This window comes from Lutjanus erythropterus, chromosome 4, assembly GCF_056507025.1.
Source record: "Lutjanus erythropterus isolate fLutEry1 chromosome 4, fLutEry1.hap2, whole genome shotgun sequence".
In the NCBI taxonomy this organism is placed as follows: domain Eukaryota; kingdom Metazoa; phylum Chordata; class Actinopteri; order Lutjaniformes; family Lutjanidae; genus Lutjanus; species Lutjanus erythropterus.
This window is the reverse complement of record NC_139320.1, coordinates 7,278,877-7,295,187: the sequence shown is the minus strand read 5'-3', so window position 1 is coordinate 7,295,187 and position 16,311 is coordinate 7,278,877. Positions and strand designations below refer to the sequence as shown.

At 37.0% G+C, this 16,311-nt stretch overlaps 1 protein-coding gene across 1 annotated transcript; it reads left to right on the top strand.

Annotated features, from left to right (window-relative positions):
* The first annotated feature begins 216 nt into the window (after window positions 1-216).
* bco2b (beta-carotene oxygenase 2b) lies at window positions 217-9,399 on the top strand. Its single transcript, XM_084716325.1, has 12 exons — window positions 217-304; window positions 463-661; window positions 746-957; window positions 2,127-2,242; window positions 3,204-3,306; window positions 4,880-5,008; window positions 5,972-6,132; window positions 6,237-6,404; window positions 6,515-6,652; window positions 7,575-7,757; window positions 8,604-8,714; window positions 8,898-9,399. The coding sequence occupies exons 1-12, from the start codon at window positions 274-276 to the stop codon at window positions 9,021-9,023; spliced, it is 1,677 nt and encodes a 558-aa protein (XP_084572451.1). The 5' UTR covers window positions 217-273; the 3' UTR covers window positions 9,024-9,399.
* Window positions 9,400-16,311: the final 6,912 nt, after the last annotated feature.

Here is a 16,311-nt window from a genome sequence, read left to right as displayed (position 1 = left end):
GCTGCCACAGTGATTTTGCCACTTGTCAGTGAGATTATGCGATTATCTCTGTGAATAAGTTACCACTTGTATTATCTTGTGATCGTGGAGCACTTTTGTTTTGCACAGGCTTATACAAGCATGAAATCACTACTTATCTGACTGTTTCTACGGGGCGTCACAGACAGGAGGACAGTATAAAGCTGATTGCCAGTCTTGGAGAAGCAGCAGCACCACAGGAGGAGTGTGCAAGCTTTTGACACTGCTATATACTGAAGAGACAGAGCTAAAGCCATGGACACACGTCAACAGAACAATGCTGCAGGTAAAGATTTGATTCTCCCAGCTACATACAATTAACCTTGATATCAGTTATTTTCTTCAGTGAATGTAACATCCCTTGTTATATATATGTATATATATATACATATATAAACATGTATATATATATAAAAAGTGACTGTGGTTTGCTTTTTTCCATAGCATTCAAAAAATCCAAGTCTCAGAACAACAAAAACTACTTCACCGATGTGCACGGCCTGCCTTGCATTGAGAAGATTGTGAGCTCAGTGGAGGACACCCCAGAGCCCATCAGCACCAACATCATCGGCAAAATCCCAGAATGGATCAATGGGAGCTTCTTGAGAAACGGACCTGGGAAGTTCGAGGTCGGAAACCAGAAGTGAGTGTAACATCTTGAGGGTGCTGATACATCTACCACAACCACTGCATCACAACGATGACTCCTTTATTCTGTTCCCGCCAGGTTCAACCACTGGTTTGATGGTATGGCCCTCCTGCATCAGTTCAAAATATCCAATGGTCAGGTGACTTACAAAAGCCGCTTCCTGTCCAGTGACAGCTACCAAGCCAACAAGGACCACAACCGCATCACAGTGTCAGAGTTTGGCACCATCACCATGCCAGACCCCTGCAAAAACTTCTTCCAGCGCTTCCTGTCAAGATTTGAATTACCGAGTGAGTATTTAAACTGCATGACCTGGAACACTGTCAAAAGAAACTATTTGTTTAAATTTTTAAAAAGGTGTGTCCAGCATGGATGATGAACAACTGATTTTGGGATTCTCTGTGTCTAAGTGTGAGGAAGGAAGATGAAAGTAAGCTTAAAAGTGAAATCAGTGGGAGGTTGTACTGCTACTGTGCTGACACATTTGTTAATATCTGGAAGAAGGAATGTCTGAATCAACCTTGTTATGGACAACTGTTTTTTTGTAAATACAACAAGACACTGTGAAAGACCTTTCAGAGAACACTGTGCTTGAGTCTTCTCTCAATGCTGCATGAGTAAAGAGATTTGATTCATCGCTCCAACTTTGTAATTCTTTAGAGAACTGGCAACTCTCACTATTTTAGCACTTAAAATCTGTCTAGCTCTGTAGCGATTAAAAAAAAAAAAACTTTTATAGTCAAATAAACTTGATATTAATTCAACTGTACTTGAGAAAACATGTTCACTACACTCAAGATATTAAGTTGAACCAAGTCAGTCACACTGATGAACATGCCAAAAAAAAAAAAAAATTGATTTCCTTCACCATTTTTGAAAAGTCAGGTCTTCATTTCACACAAAGAACTTCCAGCTGCAGCTGTTCCTGTTGGAGCCACTTTGTTCCAGCACTGACACAAAGACCATATGTGAAAATGACTTATCGTAAAGTGAAATGACACACAGCAACTTTCCATCATATATGCTGTCTCCATAAAAAAGAAGGCTTTCAGGAGAAAGGTTTACCTCTCAAACAGTGCATGCTGGATGGTTGGTTAATGGTTAATTTAAAGAGTTGAGTTGAACTCATTCAACTTATTATTTCAAGTCAAAAGACTTGAAAAGTGTTCGGAAAATAAACACTAGAAAAGTTTAAATAACTTGAATAAACTAAAGTTTATATATTTACTTTAACTACAATGAGGAAAAATGATTCCACTAAATTCCTGTAAGTTTTTTTTTTAATTTACAGTGAACCACTTTTTTGTGCAGTGAATAAGATCTATCTGATGTAACCTCCTTACAGTTTAGTTTTCTTCCATGTAAGTATGTGAAATACAGAATATGAGTGAACGGTGAGTTACTGTTGTGATTATCCTGTTCTGTGTCTCTAACCACTACATTTTCTTTTCCCCTCCAGAGGCCACAGATAATGCCAACGTGAGTTTTGTGACTTACAAAGGTGATTATTATGTCAGCACGGAAACCAATCTCATGCACAAAGTGGATCCTGAGACACTAGAGACAACTAAAAAGGTAACATGATGCCGAATGTAGTTTTAAGACATAGTGGTAACACTTCACAATAAGGTACACAGGAACAAATGAGGAACTAACTGTGTGTAAACCACTAGTCAATGAGTAACCCCTAATAAAATTTTAGAGAGATGCTAATGATTAGGAAGAAACAACAGAATGTCTGCCAGAGTTCCTGAATATCTATATATCATATTGATCACTTCCTTTATGAATGGTTCCTAATTAACCCTGAACCAGCTGGTGAAGGGCACAAAACTAGTAAGGACTCATTAACTATGAATTACTTTAACATTTCCAACCCTTTTTGTGCCCCCTAAAGTAAAGTAATTCACAATACTGAGTAGTTAATACATAGTTCCTCATTACCCATTTATTACTTCCTCTTTTTGTGTCCTCTAAAGTAAAGTAATTCATAACACTGAGTAGTTAATAAGTGGTTCCTCATTACTTCATGATTACTTTCTCTCTTTGCGGCCCCTAAAGTAAAGTGATAAGTAATACTGAGTAGTTAATAAGCAGCTGCTAAGTATCTAATAATTACTTAATTTTTTGGGTTCCTTAAAGTTAAGTGATAGATATTCCTGAATAGTTACTAAGTAGTCCTTAGATTCACTCATAATTAATCATTGACTAATGGTTCACCAGCAGTTAGTTCCTAATGCCTCATTCGTTCCCTGGTAACTACTCAGATTTTGTGTACCTTATTTTAAAGTGTTACCATCATAGTAGTTGTAGCTGATAATTCTGCAGACGTATCTGTGCACAGCAGTTCGTTTTATTGACCTGATGCCACACGATAGCTAAGGCAGGTCATAAACCAGTACAATAACACTGCAGATTTATAGCAGGCTTGCAGGCTACTGTCATTCCTTATTGTACTATTAGCTGCTGGATAAAATAGAAAAATATTAATAAAGTGTTTGCAAAGTCTTTGTGCTCATGTATTTGTATCTTTTAGGTGGACTGGACCAAATTCATTGCTGTGAACGGAGCGACCGCACACCCTCAAACTGAGCCTGATGGAACAACGTACAACATGGGGAATTCCTACACCACAAAAGGTATTTTAGAGACAACAAATCAATTTGTGCATGCAGCATCACAATAATGTCGAAATAGCAGAATTTTCAACTTCGATGCAATATTGGAATTTAAAAAAATGATACTTGATATTCCTTTCAATGCCGTGGTAAAAAGAAAAAAAATTGTCTGAGGCACACAAAACAAACACAAAACACCTGTACCGACATGCACACACTGCTGGAACAGAAAAAGTCACTAAACACTGAACAAAACTGAACACAAATCTCAGGCAGGACAATAAAGAATAAGGATGTTCCTGGCAACTAATTTCCCTGTCGATTAAATGCAAAATTTAATTTAAACTGGTTGACTAATCTAACAGTAAGAAAACACTCAGAGAGCAGAAAAATTGAGCAGAATATATTCATTTATAATGTTAAACACTGTCCAAAAAACTCTGAATATTAAGTGCATATACAGTCGCCAAATCATACTTTAAATGCCGCTGAAATGCACTACGTGCTACTTTGTGCTGTGCAATACAAACCTTACACATGAACGCACAAAACATGCCAACATCTCACTAAATGCTTCAACTTTTCAGACCGAAGACGATCACGGTGTCTGCGGGTAAACGACCCGGAGCTGATGTTCACTTCCAGCCTGATACACAGTGTGGCTAATGTTAGCAGTGCTAGCAGTAGCAGCTGCTTGTCTGTGCTTAACGCGGTCGACTCCAGTCGAGTGATTATATACCAGTTTATTCTGTCACAGCCTACATTCAACATTATTTCCATTTTCTAGATTAAAACACTGCCAAACCGCACTGGTCTTAGGAGCTGTCATCTGTCTGACTTTGCTGATATAAACAACCGGGGTTGCCTGGGCCATCGGGGCATACGCGCTTATGGCGTACAGCGAGAGGGGCTGCTGTCTGACGGAGCCACAGCCCTGACTAGTGGCGGGCAGCTGCATAACATCTTAGAGGCAACAGTTAACTGGCATTGTGCATGAATGAAATATTGATAAATAGTTTAAATGACTAGTATATCTGGTGCCGACTAGCAAAAGGGGCGATGTTTAATCGTATAGTCGACTAATCGCGCACATCCCTAATAAAGAATGGACTGAACTAAGGTCTTGATCATTTTTTCTACTTTTGATACTATTGAACATATGTTATAGGGATATAACAATATATTGAATATCACAATGACTGTCTCTGATAGTTGCATTGTTTTTATTTTGTAATTGTACACAATAATTCAAGCATTCATGTTAAAGACAATTAATGCTTTTATTGCACATGCTTCAGTCATGCCTGGCTACTGCTATTTTATTTAAAAAAGACAGTAGAAGCACTTTAAATTGAAAGTGACAAATGCTGTACACATCAGATTTTTCAATAAAAGTTTTTCATTGTTTTTTAATATAGCGATAAACATCTTAGCATAGACTTTTATTGTGCTATTATCATGCTGCAAAGTTTTGGAATTTTGTTATCAAAAAATTATTCAATACTATTCAACCTTCAACATCATAGAAGTCTGTATATTAAGAGTATTTGTGTGATGAGTTGTGGCAAGAAACGAATTGTATCTGTGCTGACAGGAGCTTACTACAACATCATCCGAGTGCCGCCGACCAAGACAACAGCTGAGGATACCCTGGAGGGAGCCACAGTGCTGTGCTCTATTCCCTCAGTGGACAAGACCAAACCATCCTACTACCACAGCTTTGGTGAGCAAAACTTCTCACGCTCAAGTCAAAGTACTCATTGCACTTGCATTACATTTTCATGTGTAGTCTACTAAGATGTTAATGAAGATTGCCTTTACGGTTGCACTGATCTGACAGCCTGGCCTGGTATTGGTGGACACTGACCTTATTGAGTGGACTAGGCCAGACGAGACATCAAATTCTGTTGCTTCTTCTTTGTTCCCGCCATCAGTCACATTCATTCAGTCACAGCTGGCTGTCAATTGCCACAGCAATCTTAGCTTAATGGCACAGTTCAGCCCATAATCAAAAATGCATATGTTTGCCCTGGCCTGTAGTGTTATTTATCTGTCTAGATTGTTTTTGTGTGAGTTACAAAATTTGTCCAGATCAGCCCTCAGTTTACCGTTTCTCCCCAAGTTGTAGTAAACTTCAGTTCTCATTGAATCAAGCTGGACTCAGCTAGAGTATATGTTTTGGAGGACTGGAGGACTTATGCCCATCTGAGGGTTATTTTCCAACAAGACAGCCCGACATGACAGTATCAAATGTGATGTTTTGTCAGACCAAAAGCCAGAAAATGAAAGAGTGGCAGCACATTCTCCCAATTGAGAAGCTGGAACCTTAGAAATTGTAACATTTTTTCAAACTATTTTTGCTTGATAAATGACTAAAATGATTTATCAATTGCTGATTATTTTTCAGTCAATTGACTAATGATTTAATCAGCGTTTCTAGAATGATCCCACTGAGTTCCATGCAGAGAAGTGTACAGATTTTGAAGAGCACTGGTATCAGATCAGGACTAGATACTGAGTGATACTCTCAGTTGAAGAATCAGAGTTGGTATCCAGAGTGAAAAAGTTGAATTGCTGCATTTCTAGTTTCTTTATGGAAATGTCTTAACACACTACAACTAAATCATTAAATCATTCTTTTAGAATTTTGAAAAAAGACTAATATAATCTTCTCGATTCATAATAGCAATGTCCGAGAACTACGTGGTGTTCATAGAGCAGCCCATCAAGATGGACCTGTTGAAGATTGTGACAGGCAAGCTGACAGCAAAAAGCATCAGTGACAGCTTTTACTGGGACCCGAAACTCAACACTATTTTCCACCTGATTAACAAGCAGACAGGGAAGGTACGAACACGGACTTTATGTTTTCTACAATGCAGCCTACTCACTATGCTTGTACTGGACAAACGTGGGTTGCTTTCATCCTTCTGTTCAATTGTGCACTCCAGGTAAGCCCCATCAAGTACTTCGCCAAGCCGCTGTCAACTTTCCACCAGATCAACGCATACGAGGAGGACGGCTTCTTGATCTTAGATATGTGTGCTTCAGATGATGGCCAGGCCATCACTAACTACAACATCCAGAACCTGCGCAAGTCTGGAGAAGCTCTTGATGAGGTGAGCACGTCCAAACATAGGTGTAATTTAAATGATGTGCCTAAGTTTTGGTTCAGCTGAAAAGCAGTTGGTTTGTTGAGGATTAAAGGATTTGCATATTCTCTCATCAGGTGTACAACACATTGTGCAGAGTCTTCCCACGGCGTTTCGTTCTGCCTCTCAATGTGGACCAGGATACACCCTACGAACAGAACTTGAACAACCGGCCCAGCAGCACAGCCACTTCTGTAAGAAGGGACAAAAACAAGGTAGGTAGCTGACACGATCCGCATGTACCAACACGTTAAACTGTGAAACTCAAATTGCGCTAAGCCTGTCTTTGAAACGAAAGTTTAAAATGTAAAATTTGTTTATTAACATTAACAAATCATGTCCTACTAAAAAACTCCAGAAATTATTAATAACAACACTTTAATTCCATTTTTTTAACATTATATAGTTATATATAATATTTATATATTTCATATTTTGTGATACATGTAGTATTAAATGTAGGAGAAGGTTCATACCGTAGCAAATCAAAGAAAGTCTATGAGCATTACAAGTCAACAATAACAATTTTCAGATATAAACATGCTTATGTTATATAATTTGTCTTACAGCTCATAGTAAACACATTCTTGAGTGTTGGGTCAAATCATGTTCTACCAAAAACAACTTAAAATTATTATAACCAACACTTATTTGTACATTTATACTTTACAAAAACATTATTTAATCGGGCATAAAAAGGGTTAGCTAGATACTAAGGATTCCTGTCTCACGTTCTGGTTTAAAAAAAAAAAAATCCAAGCACTCTTTATAAAGGAGTACCTTAGAAAAATTTATCAAATGAAGCACTGCATTAGTGTCAGTATCACTTTAAGGGTACTGGCATTTGTACTGCTATCTTAATTTTTTAAACAACACCCGGCCCTACCTGCCCCAAATGAAGGCTGTTAACTTCTGCTGTTGGGGTAAAGAAAGGCCCCGGTCACTGTTTGAGCAAATATAGTGTTCATTTTACCCATAAACAGGAAACCTATTTCTTTTTCAACTTTTGATCTTACATGAGTGGCTCTTTCATTTAGAGAGGCCATACCTTTGATTAAAGTTTGCCACAGTTCATTTCAGAGATGAACTATTACATTGTAATGCTCTTTTTACCCACATACATGTTTCTCCTTACAGGTCTTCTGTACCCATGAAGACCTCCACGGGGAGGAGCTTCACCAATACGGGGGTCTGGAGTTCCCTCAGATAAACTATGGCAAGTACAACACCCACCCCTACCGCTACTTCTATGGCTGCGGCTTCAGACATCTTGTTGGAGACACACTGATCAAGATGGACCTCCATGGGAAACACATGAAGGTGAGTCAGGTTGAATTTATTCGTCTCTCAGATGTCTACAGCATTTTAGCCAAAAATAAAAAAAAAAAAAGAGAAAATTATTATTACCAACACTCTAATTCCAATAATTCCTTTTTAATTTCTAAATGTATTCTGTGCCAGAAAACATTCTTGTCCCAGACAAGAATTCACAACTTCAAACAATTTAAAACTGTGCCTAAATCTAACTGATAAAATAAGTTATAAAAGCGTACTAATATGATAATCTTTGTTTTAAAGTAGATTTTTTTTTTATGAAAATGTCAGTCCTTTTCTGTCAACTCTGCCTGATTTTTTTTTTTTTTTTTTTTTTTTTTACAAAAACCTGATTTAATCAGGCATAAAAAGGGTTAGCTCTACTTTAAGGTCTCACTTCCTAGTTTAAAAATGGTGGGGAATACTTCTCGAGCACTGGTAAACTTTCTATTTTTTGACAAATTCATTAAATAATATTGCTGTCAGATGTGTCTCAACCATAACATGTCGACTCCATAACTCTTCTAAATCAAAGCTATATAAGAATTGTTGTTTAAAATGTGTATTTTGATTAGCATTACAAGAACTCTGAGCAACATTAAAAAATAAATTAGCAACTGGGTCATTACACGGTTAAATAGCCAAGAGTTTGATCTTTTAAAATATATTTTGCAGCATAATTGAAGATTAAAAATCAAGACTGACTCATAATATGGTTTTGTCCCTATTTTCAGGAATTAATGTAAAACATACCTTCAAAATTTAAGAATGTAAAAGAAATGTAAAATAACAGCCAAACTACAACAAAGCTGAACTGTAAAACTCATGAGTAACTGCTGTATTTTCTCACAGGTGTGGGAACAACCTGGACTTTATCCGTCTGAACCAGTCTTTGTACCCTCCCCTAATGCCACAGAAGAGGATGACGGAGTCATCATGTCTGTGGTCATCACTCCAAATAAGGTCAGTCAGCTTCAGTCAAATATTTTGTACCTCAGATAAAGGCCATCAATTTCTGCAGTGGCAATAACATGATACTTTCTGTCTGGATTTTAAACAAGTCACTGTACTTTCTTGTCATATAAAAAGAGAACTGTCAAGTTTAAACCACTAAGTTTTCTTTTCCTGTGTCTTAATTCTTTCCAGGACAAGAGCACGTTCCTCTTGGTTTTAGATGCCCAAACATTTGAGGAACTGGGCAGAGCTGTGGTGCCTGTCAACATCCCCTATGGTTTCCATGGGACATTCAATGCTGCAGGAAATAAATGGTGAACATACCTCTGAGTGAAGTCAAGGCCAGTGTTGCCAGATTGGTTTGGTATTTTCCCAAATTGATTAAAACAGGACAGATAATTTTGATACTTAACAACAGAAGTGAATTCACACACAATAGCAATATTACTGTGGTTCATAGGAATTTTTCAATGACATAATAATAAAACAACAATTTAACTATTCACAAGTTGTTAGAATGCAAATAAGAGGCTGCAATGCAACAATAAAACATTTTGCATTTCTGTCTCCTGCATTAAGAATAAAGAAAAAATAAAGAGACAGTGCAAATAACATAAAATTGGTTTCATCACTTGGTCTACTGCCTTGACGATACGCCCCCCCCCCACATGCATGAACAGCTAGAGAGAGGAGTACACACTCTCATGCAATCAAACAGCCATACAAATAATAATATTGGCATGTTGCAAGAGGTTTCTGTTACAATGAATATACAGCCACAGATCTCCTCTCAGCAGAATAAATAAGATTTATATCATATCAAAGTTGTGGATGTGTTTGCATAAATGAGGAGTGCAGTTTATGAATATATTTTTAACATACTGTAAAGCTTAATGTATTTAAAAAACAGCCCACCCAACCCCATTTTAACCCGCACAGTGCAACCCAAAACAGCCAAACTGTGCAGAAAACTGTCCAATCTGGCAACACTGGTCATAGCAGAAGCGATACTCTATGTAAATATTGTCTGTGATTTTGGTTTGTCTCACCATTCGTGTGAATTTAGAGGTCACAAGATATGAATGTATAGTTTGTTTGGACTTGCTAAAATTGAATGAAAAGTTAAAAGTTCATTCATGTTGTAGTTATATTGATGTTGTGCTGCATTAGAAACCTTTTGAAAATATATTCTGTTGTAAATAAGTTGGGTTTTTTTTCTCTTCTTTAAATAACTGTTTTGACTTTTTCAAATTCAGTACATGTACATTTTAAGATAAATGGCTGTAGGTGGCTGAAGCAGGGCCGTCTGGAGCAAACACAAGAAATATTCTGTCATTTTAATTCTTGCCATCGTACACACACACTGTGACTACAATGAAAAGAACAACAGAAAATGTTCAGGTTCAGCCTCTTGGTGATAATGTGCATTGTAAATATACGAATCAAACACTATGAATACTTTATAAATAAAATAAATATAGTACTCAAACATCCAGTCTATGTACATTCATTTGTTCCACAGAAACTGTACATTTCAGTCACTAATATATTCTCAAAAATATACACTAATTCCACAGTATTATGAACGCTTAATATTTCAAAGTGATATTGTTAATATTCAATTACTGAGGACATGGCGACTGACTATGGCATACTTGCGCCCTCTGCTGGCCAGTCATTTGTATAACTGCGTAGATACCATACAAAAACAACAAGCTTAATATTGTATGTTCACTACGTGCAATAGACAAAATAAACTCACAAAGTATCTAGAAATCGCATGTTCTCACACTTATTTTCCATTTTAAACAGAAAAACACAACCGTAGACTGAATTCAAGTTTCTTTCTTTTACTGAACTAAGACGACCTTAATTAGCTCGTTAACTCCTTGGAAAACACACTTAATTCAAACTCGAAAGAAAAACATGTAAAACTCATCAAAACTATCTTTGTTAGTCTGTCCGCTCTTCCAACAACAATCACCAACTTGGTTTGGTCAAAATAAATCCTCACTTTACTGCATGAAAATAGAAGAAGTATAAGAAGTCTGACTCTGCAGGCTGTTTTCCTCTCACTCGTCACCCAGCTCAGAGCACTCATGGTCGGATGAGTGGATGTGAACTTCGCCGCTGGATGAGAGCGCAGTGGAGAGCAGAGGCTGTCACTCTGCAGACTATTACATTAGCAAGATAAAATGACAAATATCGACCCCCCAAAAAAAAAGCTATTGGCAATGGATTCAGCCCATCGTTGATAGACGATATATTGTCCAGTCGCCCAACCCTAATACATAACTCACATGATAATGGGAAGCCAGATCAGAAAGGCCAAAGTGGGTTGCTAAACTAACTGGTGAAGCACTTTGTACAAAATTGGAAATGCTGCAGAGCACAAGAACAGTTTGGTCAATCAAAGCAAGTAATTTACTAGCTTGAAAACCAACATCATTCAAAGCAAAAACTGACTGTAAATAATGACTTCATCATACTGACGTCATAGGTACGAAGCCACCAGCTCTAAGCTTCACTTATTAGTTGCTGCACACTAACATGAGTTTATTTGTGTAGGTCTACATGTTACCAAAGTACAGCTCACCGTCGTTTGTCTGGATGAATCCATGAAACTGCGTCCAGACTGTATTCGGCCTCAATCTTCCATGTTTATATTTTTCGGTCCCTTCAGGATTCCACAGGCTCTTTTTGGGATTGTCGCAGCCTGAAATGAGAGCTTTCATGGCAACTTTTCTAAAAAATTGTGATGCATGTTGCAATGTTTTTAGGCATTTTTTTGCAATGAAATTGCAAGAGCAAGTGAAAATGGTTATTTCTTAGTCTTTTTGTATAATTCATTTAAAATCAAACAAATCAAAGGCATTTTCACACCTGCCTCATTTGGTCTGCTCAAAACGGACTATGGTCTGTTTGCCCATTTAATGTGGTTTGTTTGGGCTGTTGTGAGAGCTGTCAATCAAACCCTGGTGCAGACCAAAGAACCGGACCAAGTCCACCTGGACGTGGGTCTCAGTGTGTTTCCAAACGAACTCTGGTGCGGTTCGTTTGTGATGTGAAAGCAAACGAACCAAACACAGAATTTGCAGAATTTGCCTAGAAGATGTAACTTTGGCACCATTTCAAAAGCTAAACTGCAAATAAATCCATCAGCTGATTGTTAAGTGTGTTAAGGAGGCAATCATATAATTGATAAGACATGCATATCTTATACTGATGAAATTCATTTTGTAACAGGTAAGTACTTCAGTATTTTCCCCAGTTAAGCTGTTAAACCTGCTGTGCTTGTATGCTACTTTGTGTGCTTTGTCTGATTAAAAAGTGTGTGACAGCAATCCCATAGTAATACAACTGTATGTCAAACACATGAAAAAGTTTGGTGAAGAGCAGATATGCTCCTTCCTACCCTCTCCCCTTCTCTCTGAATGGCAGAAAACAAAAATCCAGATGTTTTCTTCTTATTCTGTTCTGCTCCTCCTCAAAACGTCTGTAAACTCAAAATATATAAAGATCTGCAGTTGTCAGACACAGGACTGCAGTGCGCTGTCTGGTGCACAGTGTCCTGTAAGCTACAAGACGCCTCCTTTTCATCCTGTTTCTGTCGGTCATTATTCATGATATGTCACGATTTGTTGGTTGTTTCTTTGTGAGCTTAAATACACACATCTCTGCCAGTCAGAATTTGATTTTCCCACCAGGGTCCTGATAACACCATGATGATGCAGGATGACAATGGCCAAAACTGTCCAATCAACAAGTTCCCTGTCAGTCTGTAAAACTGCACGTTTCCTCATCTTGTTTGTCAATGTCATTGTGAACACCAACTGCACCATGACTAAAATGTAACATTTTTTCTTTTTTTTTTTTCCTTCTTCTCTTCGGACCAAATGAACCGAACTACAGGTGTGAAAACACCCTGAAACCAAACTAACCAACCGCAGGATAGCACATATGTGATTTTAGCATGGTTTAAAAAATACTAATAAATACATTTGCTGATCGTGAAATCTTTTCAGGAAGCGGTCTTATAATTGATCAGTGTAAGTCATGAATTGTATAAATTTATGTAAATCCCTTTCACTACTAAACACCAATGGCAATATTACTAAAACAATTTAGTTTTACAGCGTAAAATGAAAGAACAACCAAAACAAAAACAACATTTCAGTTTCTAACTTTGTATCAAATGAAATGCAATATTTCACATCAAAACCATTATATGAAAATTTTAAAAAATTAAAAAGACCCAGGTAATTTAAGTTTAGTCTGTTAAACCTTTAGGAACATTTTTTCTGTTAAGGTTTGTTCTTTAAGCAAACTTACATTAAGGTTCATTGGCGCATTTTTATGGAAGCCCGTTTCCACCACTGAAAGAAAAAAATATCCTCAAGGTAAGTCATAATTATGAGATAAAAAAAAGTCATAATTATAAGATAAAAAGTCGAAATTATGAGATAAAGTCATAATTATGAGATAAAAAGTCAAAAGGTACATAAGGTATTAAACGTTACATTGCTTGAAGACGATATATGGTTCTTTCACAGTCAAAAGATATGATCAAAACTACAACAAGTGTTGATTAAAAGACTTTAAAATAATACCAAACTCCTAACATTTACAAAAGTCACCTTGAATATGTATCACTATATATCGCTAGCCTAGCATGCCATGCACGCCATGGTTGTGCCTGAAAGGTGATGGAGGGTCCTTTGGAGCGCATGCGCAGTTTGTTTTGGCAAAAGGGGGAAAAAATCTGTCTAGAGCCACAACTATTAAATTCTCTCTTTTCCCTTAAGACTTTTTGTTGGCAGCCATAGCTTATGGAGGCTCAAGAAGACAAGGCACCATCACAATTTGGAGGAAAAGACACAGAGCAATAGACACAGTTTTTGATATTTTAGTTGATGAATTATTAACACATTTTTTGAAATTTGGTGTACAACATACTGCAATTGATTTTTAAGTTTTGTGCCCAGCTCAAATTTTTATAAACTTTCTGCTGACCTTTAGTTGAGATAATTTATTATTATTCCTTAAATAAATTTATAGTAAAAGTTAAAGTTAAAGAAACTCAAAAAAATGTTTTTCAAAATTTGGTCACAGTTAATTGTGAACCTGATTTGTTACTATATTGTTGCCTTAAAATTAAATGGTTTACATGACAATACAACATTTTGGGATTTCTAAAATTCAAATATTTAACTGTATCTAAAGAAGAAAAGTAAATTAAAATACATTTTTTCAAAACTGATGTACTATGTATGTAGTATGTTGGCTTGAAATTTTGAGCTGTCTCAACTTTTTCATAGACCTACAACAAGGAAACATAAAAAAATATAATGTTATTCATTTCCATATCATTTTTTGTCAGAGTCACAGGAAGCCACTGGAGAGAAGCTGAAGAACCACATGTGGCTCTGGAGCCTCAGGTTGCAGACCCCTGATCTAAGACATGTAAATTGCTTCACATATTAACCTTTAACAAGTTATTTCTTGTTTGTTTAAGCAAAAAGTGAAAAGTGAAAAAGGACAAAATGTGGCTTTATGGGGGGTTAGGCTGGAGATACTTACTATTTTACCACATGTTTGCGTTTGTGTATGCGTAGCCTTAATTTCTGAGGACGTGCACAACCATTGCTTCAAATGGATGCAGGAGGTAGCTATGATGTGTTGGGATGCATTGGGGTGCATATGTGAATGCAGGGTTAAAAGCAAGTATATCTCCAGCCTTATGTGCTGGACTGTTCTTGACCAGGCTGTTGACTGTTGGATCATGGGAGTTGTTGTCTTCATTATTGAACAATCACCATTTCCTATGAAAATGTATGCGATGCGACTCAGGCCGAAATCATGTTCTCAGACAAGTTAATTTTTTTTGGTTGTTACTAATTTAATTTGCTGGTTTTGTCCCTCACTCTCCAACATATTCCACATTTTGCCAGAAGTTACTGCAACAGGCAACCAAATGAAATGTGCAGTTACTTTGACAAAAATTATGGATTTCTCTGGGTTTGAACATGATTGACAACACTTAGGATAATGCAAGTAACACAATTCAACAAAATACATAACATGGGTACAACTGTCTTTAGACATTTCTATGTAGAAATGTTACATATATTATGCATTTGAAAAAATCAACAGCAACTGACTGTAAGAATGTGACACTTGACAGTTTTTGATACTCCATGCTCCAATACATTTTGGTTACTACTCAGTAGTACTGAGGTATGACAACATTGGTTTTCATCACAACACATCAAGTGTGTGTTTTTTTCTTTTACAGTATCCACATTATGTCCAGTATCTTGGTGTTTTGCGTAGGATAAGCAATTTTTATTTATTTATTTTTTTTTTTTTTTACAAAAGACTTTCTCTTCATTTCATCAAGCGGGCCAAAGATATATAAACTTAACAAACTTAAAACTTCAATGACAAAAAAGATACTCTGTGAACTTGGTATTGGATTTTTGACAGATACATTTCGCTTTACCAAAAAAGCCTCCACCCTTCTGTTACTGTAAAAAACCCACTAACCTAAATAGTGGGTCACAGTGGGTGAAACCTGCCAGACCTCACATGAACCTGGTGCCAAAATTTTGCCACCACTCTAACATTTGTGTTGCTAAATCTGGACCACAAATCACCAGTTGTGCATCATCGGCCATCTGCTGTATGTCAAACCACAAAAAGTGTGCTTCCCATAAACTGAGACATCCCTCCACAGGAAAGCCACAAGACCAAATTAATCATCATGATAGCAAAAAAATACCAAAATGATAACCTGACACACCAGATGGTTTGTTACACAGAACAATGTGGGAAGCAGTCCATAGAAACTGTTTGGAAAAGGATGGGCACTTTCAAAAAGAACGCTTGGTGGGTGACTGGATGAACCATCTGTCACACGCAACTTGGGCTAACTTAAGCTAATCAGATCAAGTCACCAAACTGAAGCTGAAGATGGCCAGAAGAAAAGTGAAAACATCTTTTCCATTAATGAAAGCTTTCAGTCCTATTTTTTGTTCTTCTATCGCTTAAGAAATACTCTCCAGTTCTGATATAACTGACACTATCATAGTATCTTTGCTAACCTCTTCAGGAACTGCCATTGTTTGTTCAAGACGAGTCATTTCCATGGATGCGTCTTGCTGTCGGTGTACCTAAAACCATGCCCATAACTACCAGTAGCCTCTCTAAGGACGCTGATTGGCTCGCACCACCTCTGGTGTGGACACAAATGGCAAGATGGATTCTCACAGTCTCACATGATCTCATCATCTTGTGAATCCGGCTGCCCCACAAGGTAACCAAAATGATCCTGTTAGACTCAAATCAGCAAATCTGCAGCCAGAGTATAGTGTGGCAGACTTTGACAATTTTAACAGATCACTACTGCATGAATTACAATATACATTGTGCTCAATTTTTCTTTGTTTAATTAGATCTAATTTAGAAAATTTTGAAGTGATAATTGAGTTCAGTCAAAAGTATAAAAAAAAGTGTAGCTTATAATTTTATCTTGTAGATTAAACTGTGTCAAAAGGATTCAACTTTTCTTTGGTCATTTCTGGGGCTATGGTATGTCACACTGTTA

Coding starts and splice junctions, on each gene's coding strand:
- bco2b (XM_084716325.1), top strand. CDS start 274: ATGGACACACGTCAACAGAACAATGCTGCAG. Junction 662..745: donor TTCGAGGTCGGAAACCAGAA/GTGAGTGTAACA, acceptor TGTTCCCGCCAG/GTTCAACCACTGGTTTGATG. Junction 8,715..8,897: donor TGGTCATCACTCCAAATAAG/GTCAGTCAGCTT, acceptor AATTCTTTCCAG/GACAAGAGCACGTTCCTCTT.